Source organism: Callionymus lyra, chromosome 3 (assembly GCF_982586985.1).
Source record: "Callionymus lyra chromosome 3, fCalLyr1.hap1.1, whole genome shotgun sequence".
In the NCBI taxonomy this organism is placed as follows: Eukaryota; Metazoa; Chordata; class Actinopteri; order Syngnathiformes; family Callionymidae; genus Callionymus; species Callionymus lyra.
The window spans coordinates 16,283,708-16,303,947 of record NC_141820.1 but is presented as its reverse complement, the minus strand read 5'-3'; the positions used below and the strand labels follow the sequence as shown (position 1 = coordinate 16,303,947).

The 20,240-nt window shown below is 37.5% G+C and overlaps 1 protein-coding gene across 4 annotated transcripts in view; it reads right to left on the bottom strand.

The window, feature by feature from the left end:
* The window catches only part of magi2a (membrane associated guanylate kinase, WW and PDZ domain containing 2a), a 240,912-nt gene that overhangs the window by 83,862 nt on the left and 136,810 nt on the right, over window positions 1–20,240 (bottom strand). For all 4 annotated transcript variants that reach the window (XM_087786601.1, XM_087786598.1, XM_087786599.1 and 1 more), the window contains exons 3-6: window positions 17,866–17,985; window positions 10,679–10,894; window positions 5,330–5,534; window positions 19–98 (exon numbers count right to left, since the gene is read on the bottom strand). In XM_087786601.1, coding sequence (XP_087642727.1) covers window positions 19–98; window positions 5,330–5,534; window positions 10,679–10,894; window positions 17,866–17,985 — 621 coding nt within the window. The remainder of the gene's footprint in view (window positions 1–18; window positions 99–5,329; window positions 5,535–10,678; window positions 10,895–17,865; window positions 17,986–20,240) is intronic.

The window sequence follows — 20,240 nt, the reverse complement described above, 5'->3', positions numbered from 1 at the left end:
AAACCAAAAACAACTCACCGTCCTCTTTGCATTCCTCCGGCGGCTTGGCCTTCTTGGCGAGTCGGGGATCCAGCCAGGAGGTCGTCTTGGTGTTGTGGCTGCGAGAGAGAGAGAGAGGAGAGAGTGAGCGTCGGACTGAGAGGTTCTCCTTCCTGTCGCCGCCAGATAAGACGCGAGGTGACGCCGGGATCCAAGAGGTTTTAGGGCCGAACGAACGGCGATCGATACTTTTTTATTTGCCGACTCTCCCTCATTAGAGAGGGGGAGGCGAGGGAGGCGAGGGGGAGACGGAGAGGAACAGCTGTAGACCGGCAGCTCCGGGACAGATACTTGGCTCCGGGTTGGACGTCTATGATGAGCCAGAGAAACTGGCAACACAAGGGTTTTGTCTCAAAGGTCGATATGTGATGAAAACCGTGGATTTGTTGCGTGACCTCAGCGGCTCCTTCAAAACTTTTCTTTCATCTCCGTTTGTCAACGTCTCGACAGGTGCTGTCGCTCAACATAAACACACTCAAATTTCATAACCTAAAATAATGATTCAAAATGATGCCCTAAATAACGAGTACAAAAACTTTTTCAACTGGGAACCTACTTTAAAAAAAAAAAAAAAAAAATCCAAATAAGCCTCTTATAAAAGTAGATTAAAAAGAATAACTTCTGGCAAGTATCAAGGTTTAAAAGCCAAACTTAATATTCTAAAAATCAATATTTCATATAAGAATATTAAAAAAAAGAAGTTTATATCCTCTATATACTTTTTGAGGAGGGCCAAATACTCACTAAAATGACGATAGAAAAAGAAAAAAGTACTTAAATAATCACATATTTAGAGACTATTAAATAATAAAAAGAAAAACAAACAAAATAAAATCGTTAGTAGAAGTCTAGAGATAATCATGATAACTCTCAAAGTCCTTGCTTATTTTTAAAGTTAATACTTTTTTTTACCTTTATATCAACGTTTTAACTAGTGATGATCTGATGAAGCTTCATGAAACAGTGTCATAACTTTCAGAGTCCACTAGAGGGTGGTATCTGCACTATTTTCTTTTGTTTGAACAACTGTTCTAATAAAACATCACATATTGTTTAAGCTGATGGCGCCACCTACTGACCTCTAAATAACATGACACTGTTTCATGAAGCCTTACCAGCCCCTCGCTAGTAAAAAAGTATGTTCTGATGAAGGAGAGAAAGAGCTGGATCTGTCCTTTAATTATTGAATTAGAGGAGAAAACTATCCTTTACTCTAATTTTCTGTCTGTTTTTTCATTTATTTTTTCTGCTTGTTCTTATATTTCTGGTGGAGCCAGCAGGGTTGTTGTTCCCTTAACGTTAGATTGTTACCAAAAACAAGAACAAAAAACCTTTTAATGTTCGTAACTATAATAATGATTGACATACAACTTCGTAACAATGATGGATATAGTTTGACCTTTCACCTGTAACAGTGAAGGACATTTTAAACTAGATTCTATACTTGCTAGTTCAGCTAGCGGAAAATGTTCAATCAAATAAAAACTTTGACATTAAATGGTGATATTAAATGACGGGGAAACATTATCAAATAAATGCATTTGGTTTCAATTGGAGGGAAACTTATCTTTTTTTTAGGTAAAAATTGCACGTCAAATGTATCTTGAAATTTAATTTTTATTTAGTTTCATCTAAATTTGCTTACTTTATTTGACTTATTTTATTTATTTTATTCTACACCACAAACAATCTCTGGGTTGTTGTCACAGTACATGCAATACATTTTTTTTCCTGATTTGTGATTCTTAAAAACCCTGAATGTCTTAAAAATGATCCTAGATTTCTGGCACTAGCTTTAGTGGTTAATATAGTTACTTGTTAGGAATGTTTATTCACAATTATCAGGTTATACTATACAGGGTCAACGATATGATATATTGCGATACTGTAGTAACAAGGATATATTTGTAGTATTGTCGAGTACTTGACTCTGGTGTTGCAGATTTTAGGGACCACATGACTCTTGATGAAGTCGTAATTGCTTTCATTTGTTTTTTAAACCAAAATATGTCCAAACATCAGCTTTAGAATCTGCTATAATTGACTGTATCCTCTTATCCTCAGTCATCGCAGGACTTCAATGTTACCTTATTGGCGCGAAGACGTGATGACTGCCGCCATCCAGTGGCGGGAAGTTTAATTGCGACCCAACAATTTTACACATCGGGAATATTTGCATGTTAATTATAAGTTTTAAAAAACTCTATTATTTTATCTGACACACACTTCATTGAAATATAAACCATAAAAAAACTATGGTAACACATAAAAATATGATTTGATATTTTCAAACACCCTTATTACCTAATAGTACGTCTAGTCAATGCACCTGTTTTCACTTTTATATTCTTGCAAAAGTAGGTAATTAAGTAATTTATATTTGTAGAGCTCTTTTCCAGACCAGGGTCACAAAGCGCTTAAACAATCAAAACAATACTCAATAAAATATATACTAAAAGGGTCAAGATAACACCGAGAACAACACAGGAGTTCCAGAAAATCAGTGAAATGTAAAAATGTCTTAAGATGTTTCTTGAAGGATTCAGTAGATCCATCAAAAAAGGTAGTTCTTTAGTTCCTGCATTTCTGTATTTTTGTTGTTGTCAAGCTCTTAATGTGTGTTAAGAACGGGGGGGGGACCCGAAAAACCAGCGTGCCGAAGATAGAAGCGTCACATGATCTTCACAGAGATGAAAAGTCGCAAGTGAAGACCCCTGCCAAGCACACCCTCACAACTATTAATAACCATGTTTGTTTATTTTGGGGCCTCTTTCAAATCAGCCAATATTCATCCGTGCTCCACTTCGAGCTCCGTCGGTAAACAGAGACGTCTCAGACGGGGGGCCAATCAGAGGTCACTTCCTGTTTGGAATTTTCAATGTTCACGGACCCTAAAGATGATGAGCGTCACCACGTATAGGTGTGTGTGCGTCGCAGCAGCATATGTGGGTCTGAGCGACAATTACATCACAGGGAAGCATCGCTTCTGTCTGAGCGCCTTATGATGCGTTCAGGCACGCCGGGGATTCAGGCGACACTGCGGGGAATTTGAAAAAACTAAAAATAACCCCAGTGATGTAATAAAACATCTTGTTATCCGATAGGGAAGCTAATTCCGTATAATGGCTTCATTAAAGGATGATATACTCCGGCACATGGTCTCATGTAGGCACATTAGCCGCAGAGAGTTCCCGGCGCTGTCGTAGCTCAGGGTAATGAAGACTCACCTTTATTGTGGCAGTAAAGACGCCGTAAAAGCTCCCGATGAATTACACTTGAGCGTTTTATAGAAAAACTTTTTTTCAGGGAAACTCCGGCGTCGTTAAAGAACCTGCTTCGTAGTGTAAAGAATGTTGTACACACGCTTCAAGAGTTCAGCGTTTTAGCATCTGTTTCATTCTTTTCTACAGTAAAACTGAGTCATTTTGCATCTTCCTTTAAACTAGAGGGAGTTTGATCAGGCGCTTGTTAAACAGGGAAAGCAGTTAAAGCACTTGGTTTCTCAGTGAATAAGACTTAACCTCTGAAAAGGATGTGTCAGCTTAAGTAAAAACCAAAAGTACTGATACGCTCTAAATTGGTGGTAAAATTGAATAAAAGAGCAACTGATAAACTTTAAAAATGTGATCCGCTATTGATCAGAATTAAAAAACGTTATTTGTTAAAGCCTTTCACTGAGTTGTAGCTACAGTAATATAAATCAATGTTACAGATATATTAAACTCAAATAGTTGTGTTTTTATTATGAATTCAGATACAGCTTTAAAATAAACTGATGCTACAAGTGAGTGCTTTTCTAACTTTTGAAAGGTCTTTCAAACATGGAAGCTAAGAAGATATTTACACGTAGATTCTTTAGGTCTGAGAATGGCTTCTGCTGATTCTGAAAAGCAACTATGACATTATTATTTCAGCATGCAAGGAACTGTTATTAACTTGGAATATAAAGGTTAAATAGATAAAAAAAAATACTTCTTGATTCTTTAACTTTATAATATTGAAGTATCTTTATCTTAAAACTAAGAAAATAGTATTTATGGATTTCAACTTTGAGCTCATTTAAAAATGTATAATTGTGTTTATTATTATTTAGTTTTTTATAAACAAGTGTAACAGGTAGGATAGGGCAGCCGACTGGTCTTCCTTAAGTCCTTACTCGTCTTGCTTTTCGACTGACTTGCAAAATTACTATCTCTATTGCTTCCACTCCCTCTCAGTGACCGCAGCTGTCTGCATTTCTCAAATCTCCATTTTCATCATATATTCAAATGCAATGCATCAGTGATGTGTGGATGAGGCTTCATGAAACAGTTTATTTTAAAACAGCACTAGAAGCAGATGAAGTGCACGAATGCTCCTCCCATGATGCAACACTAATAGACTCAGAGACTCATTCATTCCTCCTGCTATTAGGTTGTTTAATTCTGAGTTTGGGGGCAGGAGTGAAAAGATGATATTCAATGTTAATCTTTGCATCCTTTTCTTAGTGTTATTTTTCTTTGATCTAGTTTAAAAGGATTTTGTATCAATAAACACAGACGAACGACAAAAATATTGATTTATATATATATATATATTTAAGTCAAGATCATTTTTATTTATTTATACTTTATCTTTTCAGCACTGCAACAGTCCAAGTGCAACATTTAAAACCAACTGACCACAAAATCAAAACACATCGATTATTTGAACCATTTCACGGTTTCGCTACAATTCCTTCTTGAAATCCACCTTTTTAATCCTAAACCATATCAGGATAATAATCCTGGTTTTTGATCAATGTTATCCTGAAGCGTTTCAAACACAGGATTGATTCAAATTCAAACTCGGATAAAAATATTTCCTACAACTACAAGAAATATGACGGTAAAAGACCACTAAACACGCACAGTTACAGTGATGAGTTCACTGAGAGGGAGTGAGTGTTTTTAAACAAGTGTGTGATGATGCCAGATTTATTTGAATTAGTAAGTAAGTAAGTAATTTTTATTTATACAGCGCTTTTCCAGACCAGGGTCACAAAGCGCTTAAACAAACAAAACAAAATTCAATAAAATATATACTTTAAAGGTCAAGATAAGTAGATGAGAGTCAAAGATTATAAAGCAGAGAGTGACATCTAGTGGTCCTTCAAAATGAAGACACTGTATCATGATACCTCACCAGCTGTTCCATGAAGCTTCACCAACACATCCTTAAAGTATTGTTTGAACTCTTATAAAAGTACTTCAAAATATCATAAAAAATGAAGAGCATAGTATTTGAACTTGACGATGATTGGTCGACTCACTCGATGAAGTAGACCTCCCCCTTCTCGGTGTAGGCCATCTCCCAGTTGTCGGGCAGCGGTCCGAGCTCGTCGTTGTCCTCGGGTTTGGGGAGGGTCATCTTCGGGGACGCCCCTCCTCCTCCGTCTTCGGCGGCATCTGCCGGACCGCCCTGTTGACCGGCGTCCCCCGAAGCATCTGCTCCCTTGTCCTCATGTTCACTCGACTCTGAGGAAGGAGAGACGGAGGTGGATGAGTCACACTCCAAACCCTCGGAGGGATCCGGGGGAGCGACGACGAGACAAAGGGAGGTGAAGCGGGGTAAGGATGAGGTTGGAGGCTCCGAGCCAAGACTGATGGAGTGTCGAGGCGAGAAAAACATGATGTCAGGAAAGGTGAGGCGAGAGCAGAGGAAACGGTGGAAGGGAACAGAGGTAATTAGACCGTGTGACACAGGGACATAAAAACATGAGGAAATCAAAAAATACACAAAATGTGTCTGACGAATAACGAGTTGAAAAAAACATCCTGTCAGTGAGAGGTTGATATGAATCACAAATGAATGCACTTTTCTTCATCAGATATGTTCAGCCGCAGACTTCAAACCGTGGCGAACATTTGATGTGGGCCGCACCAGCTATAAATACACTATTTATTCTGAATCACAAGTAAAACAAAAAACTAGATCTCTTTCAACGGCAATATCAACCAGACCAGAAGTGAGTTTTGAAGTTTTGAGCACATTGTTTGTGTAGCAAGCAGAGCTAAATGTCACCATTTTATGTAGAATCTTTAAAAAAAACTGGAGCTGATCAAGATGGGAATAAACGTGAATAAATACCATTTTTAAAATAACTGTTATGAAAAACGACTTGGATTCTGTTGCTTAGTTTTTTGACACCCCTTCCTGTTTTTCTTATATTGGATTAGAATTGAAGTTAAATGGTGACACTAGCAAATAATGATTGAATGATTGGCTCAATGGTTGATGACCTAAAAAAAATGCTAATGTTAAAAACCTAATTTAGAAACAGTGATTAGTGATGTTAACAATTATACAAAGTCTTTGGAAGGGTAAAATGATGGTTAATTAAAGGGATATTACCCAAAATTCTAACTCATTTTCTACTCACTCTCATGTCGACTAAGTGTTTGGAAAAGTTTCAGAGTCCAAGCTTGGTCTTTAACACGTGTACTAGCACTTGCAATTGTCTTTTTAGACCAAGAAAGGTGAGCCCTGGTCTCGCACGATGCATAATCCCAACCCTTACATGAGGGTGAGTAGAAAATGATGTAGAATTTTGGGTGAACTATCCCTTTAAGACAGATGTTGATTTTTGACATTTTGGTTAACAGCCCGTGACTTAATCTGTGAAAAGATTTTGTGTGTGATTGAGTTTGTGTTCTTTGAAATAAGGTCAGGGGTGTCCAGCATTTTTTGGAGAAGGGCTTCATGTAATGATGTGAAAAACAGCGAGGATCAAATGTGAACATTGTCAAGATTAAAGTTATCTTATCAGGAACTTAAAAAAAACAACAGACAGACAAGAACAAAAAAACCCATTGTCACTGTTAAGGAATGAGCAAACTTATCAGCTTCACTTTGTTCTTTTCAACTTTGATTTTCTCATAAAACGTTTGAGTGACGTTTAAAGCAACACGACTGTGAAAAAAAATGTGAAAAAATATATTTAAAAACACATGAAAGCAAATTTTACAAAGTTAAATCGAAGCACTCCAAAACCTACTATGCATTTTTCCTCGACTTGATCAAAAGAGTAATAATGTGAAAACAGTTCTTGTCGTTTTGAGTGAAATCTTAGTAGAAATCTTAACACAAAACTACTCAATAACCGTTGATTTTATACATTCGTTTTCTTCCAATTCAACATCCAACCGAGTCAGTTAAGGCTATTTAATACCAACAGATAACAGTTGTCGTATCCTTTTGTAAAACTGTGGGATTATTATGTAGCAGTAAAAATAAAACGCTTTTTTCCCCCCGATAATCTGTTGACACGTCTGAGTAAATGTCTTAGATTTTAATCGATTTGCACGGAGCAACAGCACTTTTATTATGAGACAAACAAACTTGCTCAGACTAGTCACAGACTTCTGGTCTCAGATCTGGAATCTAAAGTAGCTTTTTTTTCTAGGCAAGTACATTTCAAATCACTTTATAATCCACAGTACGCTTCAGTTAAAACCCACAGTCCAGACGATAAGGACATTCCAGCCTACCTCGTTTAGCTTCCTTATGATACGACCAAAATCTCATCCTGAGAGTTTCTCTCTGAACGAAGAAAAAAAAGGAAAAAGACTCTGAGTTGAGACCGACTCTTTCTTGCTGCTCCACAGATGACCCGCTGTGAACGACTCCTGCTGTCCGAGGGCTATAAAAACCCTCTCAAGAAAGTCACAGGATCCGAGAATGGTTTTGGATTTGTAATCGGCGAAATCAAACACATAAATGCCTCTTTCATGGTCGTCCACTCATCTGATCATGGGACGTATTCAACACAAGCGTTGTGTGTGAGTGTTTGAATATTCATGCGCTTCTCAGCCGACGCATGAAGTCTTACAAACCACTCCTTTTACTTGAAAAAGAGTGTTTGACTTTCAATGTTTAAGCCTGAAGAATGATTAGACTTGACATTTGACTTGAACACGAGTGTAGTAGAAAGTAGTATTAAGGCGCTAAGAAAGTATTCACTGAGATTCTTTAGGTCTGAGAAGGGCTTCTACTGGTTTTGAAAAGCAACTATGATGTTATTATTTGATAACACTGTGAACTATTATTTAAATCAATAAACAGTGAGACCTACTAGATACACCTATAACTACAGTTTATAACCGAAAACTACAATTTTTTTCCCCAAGTATTGACATTTAAGTGAGCACATAATCAGTCAATATTTACAATAATTACACCTGACATGACCTGAAATTTAGGGGGCAAATATTAGTGATGTTAGTAATGGTCTGATGAAGCTTCATGAATCAGTGTCATTATTTTCAGAGTCCACTAGATGGCGGTCCCTGCACTATTTTCCTTTGTTTTGAATAACCGTTCTAATGAAACATCACATCAATTGTAAGCTGATGGCGCCACCTACTGACCTCTAAACAACATGAGACTGTTTCATAAAGCTTCACCAGACCATTACTACCAAATATAGACTATGACTATCTATACTATATACTAGGGCTGCAGCGAAACACTTATCTCACGACACAACTTGATACATTCTGCTCACGATACATTTTGACACGATATATTGAGCTCATAATATGATGCGATACGATATTTCAAATATATTGCAAATTTTAGTGACATCTTGTGATTGTTACACTGTCTTTTAAATGAATTAATAGAACTTTAAGCCAAAATAAGTCCGGACGTCAGCTTTAAAAGCAGCTGGAGTCGCCCTCAGTCATTGAAAAAACACTAATTATAAATAAAATTTTGAATATATTCATTCACACCTTGGTGAAAAGAATGTTGAAATATATCAGTGTATCTTTATTTAAACCCTTACATCATACAAAACCTTAAATATATCTTTAATTGGGAACTACAGACAGACAGGTTTCAGAATTAAGAATTCATGTTTCACCGTCAGCATAAAATTATTTTCCTTTAAAATAAAAACTGAGGTAGTTTCACTCATCTTAGACTTCATCATCTTTAAAATTCACCGTATCAACATGAACTTTAGTCTAATTTGATTCGAACTAACCATCCTAACCATGAGTTTGAAGCATGTGATTTAGAGACTCTTATCACAAAAAGATTGTATCAAATATGACCAAAAAATGGAACCTGCTTGAAGGCTGCACGTGTCAAACTTAGACCTGATGTTTATTAAAATGTTTTTGCAAAAAACTGTAGAACATTTACACAGTAAGTTTCAGGGGCCAGGAGAAGACCACTTTTGGCCCTTTTACCCACAATTCCTTTCCTGAATCCGTCTGAACAGAACAGAAATCAAACACATTCCTCTCACATGTTATAAATGATTATTCAAAGTAACAAAAATAAAATTACTATTTAAATTAATTCCTTTATTCAGAGTTTGCTTACAAACATTTTTTTCAGTCTCTCTTCTCTTGATTTCAGCTTAAAAGTTTCCCTAAGATTTGTGAGAATCAACTTTAAAAAAGTTTAGAAAAAAAACTCGATATATAATTAGCAAACCTGCACCAAGTGTTTGAAGATGATATCGTGCAACAGATGTAACACGATTTGATGAAACACCTGACGATGCATTGTGTTATTTTGAAAGCCAAAGAAGTGTCTGTCTTTCATAGCTTATCCTTTTTCTTATTCTTTGTTATGTTTCTTTTATCCATTTCTTTGTCTTAAGATTTAGATTGTGTCATCTTGCACTTTCTTTTTACTGCACTTTGTTATTGTCCTTGTTTTATGAATCTATCGTCTGTGTTGCTTTGTGCTGGAAAAACTATTTTCCGAAGGACATCCATCCATCCATCCATCCATCCATCCATCCATCCATCTATTGTTGAGTACTTGACTCTGGACAGACTTCTCAACTGCTGTAACTGCTTTCATTTGTTTTGAAACCAAAATATTTCCAAACATCAGCTTTAAAAGAAGCTGGAGTCGACTGTATCCTCTCATCCTCAGCGTCCAAAATCTTAATTGCAACACCAAAATAAACAAATACTGTGAATATTAACATGTTGATTGTATTTATAAAAAATGTTTTAGTTTACACTGTGATGGAAACTAACTATGATTTGAAAGCCAAAATTTAAAATCAATATCTAAAAGAAAAAAAAGCAATATATACAGTATTGGGGTTTTATCGCCCCTACTTATTACTAATAAGTAATACTACTAATTAATTGTATATTTTGTAAAAGATTTGTCCTTTCTTTAGTCATCGTTTCAGCACTTGCAGCCTTGCAAACGTACTTCTATATGTTATCAGATAAAACCTTAATGACACCTATTCAAAGAGAGAATAGAGATGATAAGAACTATGTACGAGATGATTGTACTTTCAACGAGGAACCAACAGACTGTAAACTACAATCTTCTGAATCAGAAGCCTTTCCTTCTCACGTTCCTGCAAAAGACAAAAACGTCGAGTTCCATTTAAACATGAAAATATATATCTTTGGCAACAGAAATCCTCCTCTGTGAGTCCATGTGTAAGCCAACCTGTTATCGTCTTTGTTGCTAGGCAACCCTCTCCAAAAGCGCTCATAGCTGTGATCTAAATAACAATAAGCTCTCTCTCAGAGCGGCATCACCCGGGGTCAGGACCTCATGGCGAACCTGTCGGCGCCGGGCTCCCCCTCAAACGATCCTGACCCCCCCCAGTGTTTGTGTCGGGGCGACTCACCTGGCGTGACGGCGATCCCGTTGCCATTGACGATGGGTCTCTCCTCCTCCTCCTCCTCCGGTGGCTCGATGCCGGCTTTCTCCATGTTGCTGACCGACTTGTTACGCTTCCTCTTGCCCTCGGAGCTGGGTCTGGCGCCCGGCAGCAGCTGGTCCGTTACATTGAGCAGCAGAGCGCTGGGCTCGGCTGGAGGCTTGGGGGTGCCGTAAAAGTTATCTGGGGGAGACAGAGGAATGGATCAGGAGGGAAGCCGCGAGGCTTGTTCTTGTAAACGCCAGCACATCTGTTTGGATGAAAGGACTTAATTGAACTCGTTTATTCGACGTCTCTCTCTTCTCAGAGGTCATCGTTGATTGCAGTAGAAAGTATGGTCGTCGGACTTTCAGTATGAATTTCCAACACTGAATTTTTACAGCATCAAAATCGGACTTAGTTTAAAAGTCCATAAAAATTCAAGCACCGTTATCTTTATGCCGTCTATTTACTTTTAAGTGAGTGAATACTGAAGTGTAAAAATTTCATCTGTAAAAATATAAACGTGAAAAGAATGTATTAAAGAATTGAATGTAAAAATTCAAAGTCAAATAAAGCTCAATGTAAACAAATTAACTGTAAGTAATTCGGTATAAACAAAATTCAGTCCCAACATATGGGAGACCAAGGAGAAGCAATCAATTTTTCACGTCACTTTAGTCTACTTTATTTGCGTTCGTAACATAGAATACTAGGTACTACCCAAGACATTGCATGTCAAATTTTCTTACACTAATATCTTTTAACATTGAATGTTTATATATTTCTTACATTGAATTTTACTGATCATTTTACTGAACATTGGGGGTTTTTTTTACACGTTGAATTTTACACTGATTTTTTTCAAGCATTGAAAAAGAAATAGAAAAACATGAAATGTTGGTGTTTTTCAAATTCAAAGTCTCATTTTCAATGTTGGGTGGCACACATTTAACTTCATAGAAAGCAACAGGAAGTTATCTTGGAATAAGTCATGTCTGAGATTCAAATCTTTGGAAAAGCTAAGAGGTATTTTAAGGGTTGCAACTAAAATGTTTTCTTTTTTACATGTACAAAATGAAGTGATGGGTTGACAAGGCCACTTGAAAAAGCTGTTGAGGTATCATGATAAGCTTTTCAAACCAATAACCAACAGTATAATTTTCTATATATGACATAAATGTCCCATAATGCAATGCAATTGTGCAATAAATGAATACAAACATAGAATAACATCATCCCTTCACTCCAATCCTGCGCCCAAACTCAGAGTTATACAGTTTAATAGCCCGAGGAATGAATGAGTCCCTGAGTCTATTAGTGTTGCATCATGGGAGGAGCATTCGTTCACTCCATCTGCTTCTCTGGACTCACTGATGACAGTGTTCAGAGGATGACTGTCATCATCCATGATGGACAGTAGTTTGTCCAGTGATCTCCTCTCAGCAACTGTCACCAGTGAGTCCAGCTTCAACCACAGAACCAGACCTCCTGATCAACCTGTCCAATCTGTTGACACTCCTCCTGGACCCAGGTTCGACAGATTGATCAGTAGAGCCGGTTCGATGTTGAGAATTATAAATGGACTTCAATCACAGTAAAAAATGATGTCAAAGGTAAATCATTTGTTTGGCGAGTCCTTTAATAAAGGAGGACAAACACAAAGATAATTAAGATTAATCGAGCCTCCAAGAATGAAAAAAAATAATATCGTAATAAGACTCATTCATCTTCGGTCGGCCCAGGATAGAGACGTCTCCTGCTGTGATTGAGTTTGACGCCCTTGTATTAAATCAAATCAACACCGACTCCACCTCATAACACAAAATACACTCGGGTTCATCTCCTCAAAACACATCTGATTTCCCATCGTTCATTGAAATGCCTTCCTTGGAACATCTTTTAAAGATTTATTATTGACGTTTAAGATATTTCTCTTCAGAAAAACTGCCTCTAGAACGACAAACGCTGAACACTGTAATCTCTGTAGGACACAAATACAACATGAGTTGCAATTGATCCCAATTTTAAGCAGGTTTGAGATAATATTTAATAGAATTTTCAACTTAATTTAGTTTTTTTTAACCTCTTGCAGGCGGTAAAGGCGTAGAGATGATATTGGAAAAAAAGACCAAATACACAACTAAGCACTAACACACACACACAACACATTGCTAACCAGAGTGATAACAGCTTGTTTTGCACAACAGGGAGTGACAAATACTTCAATAACATGTGGATCCAGATGGTGATTGGTAACACCACATTCAAGTATCAACATTTACCCGCCTTTTAAAATTATTTTAATAGAATTTTAGTATAAGTAGTTCATAACTTATTAAGATTTTACCTAATTCAACAGATCAGAAAATCCCCAAAACTCCTTGGCAGCGGTAATAACATCTTGAACATTGAGAATGTGATGAGTCACAGTTTCTAACACAGACGACCGAATTGAAAAAAAGGCTCGGTATCTGTGAATTGTTTGCTCACATGTTTCATAAATTCAATCTCTGTCCGTCACAGATGTGTTTGCCAGAGTTTCTACTCGGACAAGAATCTCTCGCTCGCTGTGCAACCGGAGACCTTAGGGAGCTGCTGCTTTTTTTTCACTTGGCTGATGTTCAACAGTGCAACCATGTTGGGTTCATTATTGTCGAGCTGCTCATCTGGCAGCATCTCACTCCACCTGACAGCCGTCTTTAAAATGTGTTTTGTTGGGGTCAGTCTTTTCAATTCTATTTTTTTTTAGTCAGCTCTCTCAGACAGCAGGGGGTCCTCTGGGTTAATGTGAACAGATTAAAGCTTAATGCCACTTGTTTCTTTTTTTATATGACCACATAACTTAATTAAAGGAACTTAAAGGGAGTCATTGAGTGATCTAAGAGTCTGGCTTCTTTCAGGGGTATTATCAGGGCTTCCATTAGCATCACACACTCTGGTCAAAGCCTTGTCGAAGAACTCTCTGTCATGTGGAACAAATGGTTTCACCTCTTGCGCAGTTGTTTGTGTTCACTTGGACTCTATTTTCAACAAACTATTAAGTACTGCTATTATGACTTTTGACTAAAACTGAAGGAAAACAGTCATTGAAAAAGTGTATGAAATGTAAATTTTATTAACTAAAACTAGACATAAATAACCATTAATATCTGAAAACATGAGACTAAAATCTCACTTTGTAATGAATAAAATGAAATATTATTAGTTAACTGACTCAAATAATACTAAAATCGACATAAATAATCTGAATAAAATGTTATATATATTGACTAAAAGAGGACATTAACAGTCATAGTTAACTGACTTTAAAAAGGCTAAAATTTAAAATATATAGACTAAAACTGGTTATAAATAGTCATACATACCTGACAAAACTGTAGTCTCTATTGACTAAACTTGGATATAAATAATCATGGATAACTGACTAAAATGTCACTTTTATTGATTAAAACTGGTCATGGATGGATTAGAATAAAACATGACTTTTATTAGCAAAAATAAACATAAATATAAACAAATAAATGACACAAATAAGACTAAAATCTCAGTTTTATTAACAAAAAAAAGACAACTAGTCTTGGATAACTGACTAAAATAAAACTAAAATCTCAACTTTATTAACAGAAATAGACATAAACAATCATGGATAACTAACTAAAACAATGCTAAAATCCAAATTGTATGAACAGAAAGACAATATTTTGTATAGGTCAGTTCTTAAGTCAGTCTGTCAAACTGAGCCTGAGAAACCTGGGTGTTGTATATGACGAAGACATTTCTCTAGTACAACACTGCAAAAAACAGACCAAAAACTGTTTCCTTCAACTGAGAAAAATCTCTAAATTTAGGAAAATTACAGTATGTCACAACATAATCTGGATCTTGTAATCCATGCGTTTGTTTCTTCTTGTTTAGAATATTGTAACAGTTTATTTTCATGTCTTAACAAGAAGGATCTGTCTCGTCTGCAGTTAATACAAAACTCTGCATCGAGAATTCTGACCCGCTCTAGTAGAAGAACTCACATTTCTCCGATCCTCAAACTCTTCACTGGCTTCCAGTGTCTTTCAGGATCAATTTTAAAATTCTGGTTCTTACTTTCAGATCTATTCATGGTCAGACTCCTCCTTCCATCAGTGATCTGATCAAGACTTACACCCCAGCTTGGGCTCTGAGGTCTGTGGATCAGAATCTACTGATGGTTCCTGAACATGCTTCCAAAATAAAAACAAACGGCAGTCTTGCAGTGCAAATGCAATGTATAATATAAGGGGATGATTGGCAGGAAATAGTTAAGCAGTTCTTTATCCTCTGATTGTACCCAGTGTCTCTCCAAGTGTCCAGTGGGAGGTGCTCCAGAAGAACTACGTATAGGAGCTATATGACTTTTGTTGCTGGGTTTTGATGATAGTTTAGATAGCACCATATTTTTTCAATCTGGTCATGCGGTTTTGAACGACACTGCTACTTTTTTGCGATACTACAATAAGGAAATATCTGAAAATGAAAGACATTTTAGATATTTGAGGTGTTTTCACAAAATAGAGTTCTTACTTCTGCACATTTTCTAAAGTGATGGAGAAGTCTGACAACTCTCCTGACTTCCTTCAGTCATCAGTTCTGTCCATCATTGCTTCTGGGCTCAGTCCAGCGGATCTCCAGCTGTCGCTGGAAGGGTGTGCAGCGAAGGGTAAACTGACGCCTGTGTGATCGAGGGTCGTCAAAACCATCAAGAGACTTGTCCACGCTGAGAATGACGTCTTGATATTGACAGGGTTTCGGGAAACGGTCCGTCCTGCTACAGATGAACCAAATATTTGATATTCCTCCTCATGCGATATCGTAGTGATCGTAGAAGAAGGTGAGTTTCCTCAGAAACGTGACGGCTCTACGAGCAAGAATGGAACTTCCATCGGTACCACGGTGCAACTTTTGTCACCCGATCCATCACTCCGAAGTAATTACCGGTTTGAAAACTTGTTTATTTTCCCTCTCCTTGATCGACCCTAGTTTTCAGTTTTGGGTTCCAAGTTTCATATCTTTGTCTGAATTCCTTTGAGTGTCCACTTTTTGATCTGATATCCCTTTCCTCTCTATATGGAAATGCAGCATTTCCATTTCAATTCAGGTGTTGCAGCTTGTTTGAAGAGCCGTGTTTTTTTCCCCTCCGATGGGAAAGAGTGATAGATTCTCGGCCACTAGCACCTTTCCGAAAGAATCGACAACAAAAGACTTCCTCTCATTATTAAAGCACACTTCCCACTGAGAGTCTTCTTTTTATCACAAGGTTTAGAGAATATTAGAGGCAGCTCAGACAAAACCTTCCCGACAGTGTTATGTAAGAACGCGATGGAATGAATGTCTTCAAATGTCAAATTAAAGCCGCATGTGATTATAGGTAAAGTCTTGCAACGGATGCTTGGAATCGTAATTCTAAAAACATGTTGCAGTCGACTGCTCCTCCCCAAATGGAAGCATGTTTTCAGTTGCGAGGAACAAAATCAAAAGTCGCCACAAACCCAATGAACTCTGGGGTTTGGTTAATATTTCAAGCTCCTTAGGGAACTCTTCTGCGGTAGCACCATCTCGAATAAGAGCAATAAGACGACATGACATGTTCCCGCTTGAAGGATTCCTTTGATGTTTTTTTATCGTCGTTATGAAAGTCAAACGATTAAAAATGTAAACTTGGAAAAAAAGTGATTTTTCCTTTTTTAAATTTGAATGATGAATAATACATTTTTAATCATATAAAATACTTGTTTTCGTAGTAATACACTTTGTCTCGGTTATTAGTATTACTTTGGCCTATGATGTAGCTGGTCTGAGTTGCATTCTGTCAGTCTAATTTTGGGGCAAAATTGTGTGCGTCCTACAATTAATTGTTTTATGTTTTTCGACAAAAGAGGTACTGAAACTGTCTGGAACTGAGTATCCGTACCCATCGCAACTTTAAACTATGTTCATACCAGTAGCAATACCATCCTACTTTTTTTCAAAACCAATTTCATAAGATAAATTCCAGGAAAACTGAAATTTACATTACACATAATACAAATCTAGAGTTTAATTTGGTTTAAATTGTTTTCTCACAGGTGCCACATAGTGTCTTAAGTAAATAACATACAGTTATAATTATATAATTATTTAAGTGTGTCTTAAATAGATCTTGGACCTCTATTGTATCATCAGTAGGTGTCTGTTTGTACAAAACTCTCTTTTCATATAAATATTTACATTAGAAAATGATATCAAGCCCCGCCCACTGAAAACACTTTGTTTTCTGGAAATACATCTTGTTTATCTACTCTGCTGTGAATGGTCAAGCATCAAAGTTCCTCACTGTGTGTCATTAATACTGGATTTTTTGTTATGTAACAGTAAAATAAAATAATAATTTTTCCCATTTATTTGTTATTTACTGTTGCCTTAAAATGGGCTATTTACAGAAAAGGAAGAGCCAGTAATTGCATCAGAAATAAACCCCCCAAAAATATATATATATATAATATGATGCTGTGCCGCCCAGCCTTATCCTGGAGACGTCCAACCACGACGGGTGTGGAGAAGCGATGGTTCTCCCGTCACTCTCTAACCGATGACTGAGCTCCTCGCCTGTATCTTCAATGTCCAGCCACCTTGAGGAGCAAACAAAAGCAGCCTCTGGCGAGCCCGAAGGCACCAGGTGGGCTGAGGAACTTGGATTCCGGGCGCCCAAAGTTCCCGCCCGAGGTCCGCTGACCACAGGAGAGGAGGGGATGAAGAGGAACTGTTTGCTGTGATTAGGCGACTGAAGGCTCAGAAGAACAGCACGTGTGCTGGATTAAAGTCTTTCCTTCTCTTGCTGCCCGTGTGCTTCATCACACACTCTCTCCGAGGAAATGTATATTTTGGAAAGTAAAGTTACTTCTTTCTACGTGGTTTGTGCGTATGTTTGTGTGTTTCCTATATCTGAGAATGTTTTCTTCCTGTTCTGTGAATGTGTGCGTTTGTTCATTTTTTTTTAAGAATTCAGATAAAGTTGAACTCATGTTCACCAGACCAATGCTGCCTCAAAAATAGACATATTCGTACAAAAGGCCAGTTAGTCCGATTTAAAGTTCCACAGAATTTCCAATGAAATCCAAAACAGTAATCCCAAGTTTTCGGAATGACTTGGCAAAATTTCTTACCTTCATACGTTCCGCTCTCGAGCAACGCTCCGCTTTTCTCCAATTCTATGAAGCGGTCGATGGTCACGAAATTATAATCCACCCCAGGGACCTCTCCTTCCTTGGGTGGCCGGGTTGTGCCTGCAGGAGATAAGAGAGTGGGCACCGTGAGGGCCGAGCCAGCTGAGGACATTTCTCATCAGAGTGAGGGGGGGGCGACTCGAGGCTCCACTGACTTGGTCAGCGTTTTGAGGACGAGATGGGGGGAACACATAGACCCTGACCTCACCAGATAAAGTCCCTCTTGTTTTCCTTAATTTCACCCAGTTTGGATTAAAACTTGCTCGAGAGACGACTGGATGGATAAACTACTGGAAGCTGCTCTGAGTTACATACATCGTGTTACTCTTTGTTCAGGACACAAATCCTTGCCGTCGATAAATTGCAGGAAGGAATGTTTGATGGAATGATGGTTACAAATTCCATCCTTCAAATTCCAAAGGTTGAGGTGTTGTTGTCGTGTTTATGGACAAGAAAATAGACAAGACGGAAAACATGAAGGATGTTTTGAAGTGAATTCGTCTTTATATATAGAAAATATTTGTGCACATTGCACAGGAGATGGACGAGCACAATGAACAACACTATGACAAACAAAATCAAATCAGAGGCAGCGAATACCTCTGCCAAGAAGCTATAAAAACAATCGATAAAACAACCTCCATGATTCAAGAGTTCTCACATAAAAAAAAGACATTTTCTGAGAGGGATTTGAACTTGCAACCCTTGCTTGATAGCAGAACTACGTTGATGACAACACCAGAGACAGCAGCAGCAGTTAAAGGCCATATACAGCAATTGAATGACCTAAAAATTGTTTCAATTCTTGATGAAACTAAAAAACAACAACAAAATCTAGACCATTTCTCTATGACTAATTGACAAATTTATTGACTACTTCATTGTGTCTTGCCAAACAAAACAAACGACCAATGCTGACAATAATATTCATCCATTAAACATTTTTTGGCAGGATGTTTGGTGAAATGAAATGTATTTGAGAAAGAACTTCTTACTCAAAATTTGGGCCGCGGTCTTTTCCAGTTGTACGACACTATAAAGAGCAGGCTCGGGGCACAAATGACTTAAACACATACGATTTAAAAGATAATTTAATTATAAAATGTAATGTCAGACAAAAAAACTACAATAAGAGGAGGAAAAGAAAGGGGCAGAAGCAGCCTTATTTTTTATTTTACCAAAGGGGAAATCTGATTCAAAGGGTTCTTGTTGTTTCAACCTTTTTTTTCTTCTTGTCTTTTCAAGTCTTGGATCCATTAATTATTTCTTGTTATTGTTGTTAAATGTTTTATGGTTTTGTGGGAGGATTTCACTGGATTTGGTTCATAACTAAATCCATTTATTTATTTCATTTTAAATTTGTTCCATCATAATCAAATCTTTTTAAATAATAACAATGGACGCGATGATCTTCATTCCTGAACCATCTAACGTTGAACGTCCAACGTGCAGAATATCATCTGACAGGCTGTGAAAAGTGTTACAAGTCACTAGATTTTGCTGCTGTTCTCTAGTTCAATATGGAATTAAAACAGTCTGACAGGTTTCCTAAATCGATTCATCAATTTGAGTTCATATAAGTGACTCTTATCTTACTTACCGTATTTTCCGCACTATAAGGCGCACTTAAAAGCCTTTAAATTTCTCAAAAGAAAACACAGTACGCCCTATAATCCGGAGCGCCTTATATATGAACATAACCTGGTTGGTGACTTGTTTACAAACACTTCCCTGACTCTGCGCTGACAGGCCATGGGCGGGATTATGTCATTGTGTCATCACAGGGTGGGATTTACTACGCACCTCACATCATGGCGGACTCCTATGGAGTAAGATTACTGCCACCAATTTGAGCGAGTGTGTCTTTTTTTGTGCAAAATCACTCTGCTACGTGCTCAACCAGTCATACACGTGCGTTCAACATGTCATACACGTGTGTTCTAGCTGTCATACACGTGCTCAACTTCTCTGCTGCTCGCTCAACATTTGTCTGCTCACAACAACAGTCTCAGGCGCTGCTGCTTGAAGCCTTTTAAACATCATTTGAACATCGTTACCATGTAAGTGAACGGAGTTGTCAGAATGCTTATTAAAGTTTGACTTTATCTGACTGTTTTGTTGACATTCCCTTTAGCACAGCTTTATCTAGTGGATGTATGACACAACCCGAGTCAAACGTTTGACTTTATATTTTATTCTGTGCACCCTATAATCCGGTGCGCCTAATAGTGCGGAAAATACGGTACTACCCTTATTCTTCTCCTGAACCATTCCTCTGATATTTAGATCATGTTCTACCTAGTCACGCGTGATGA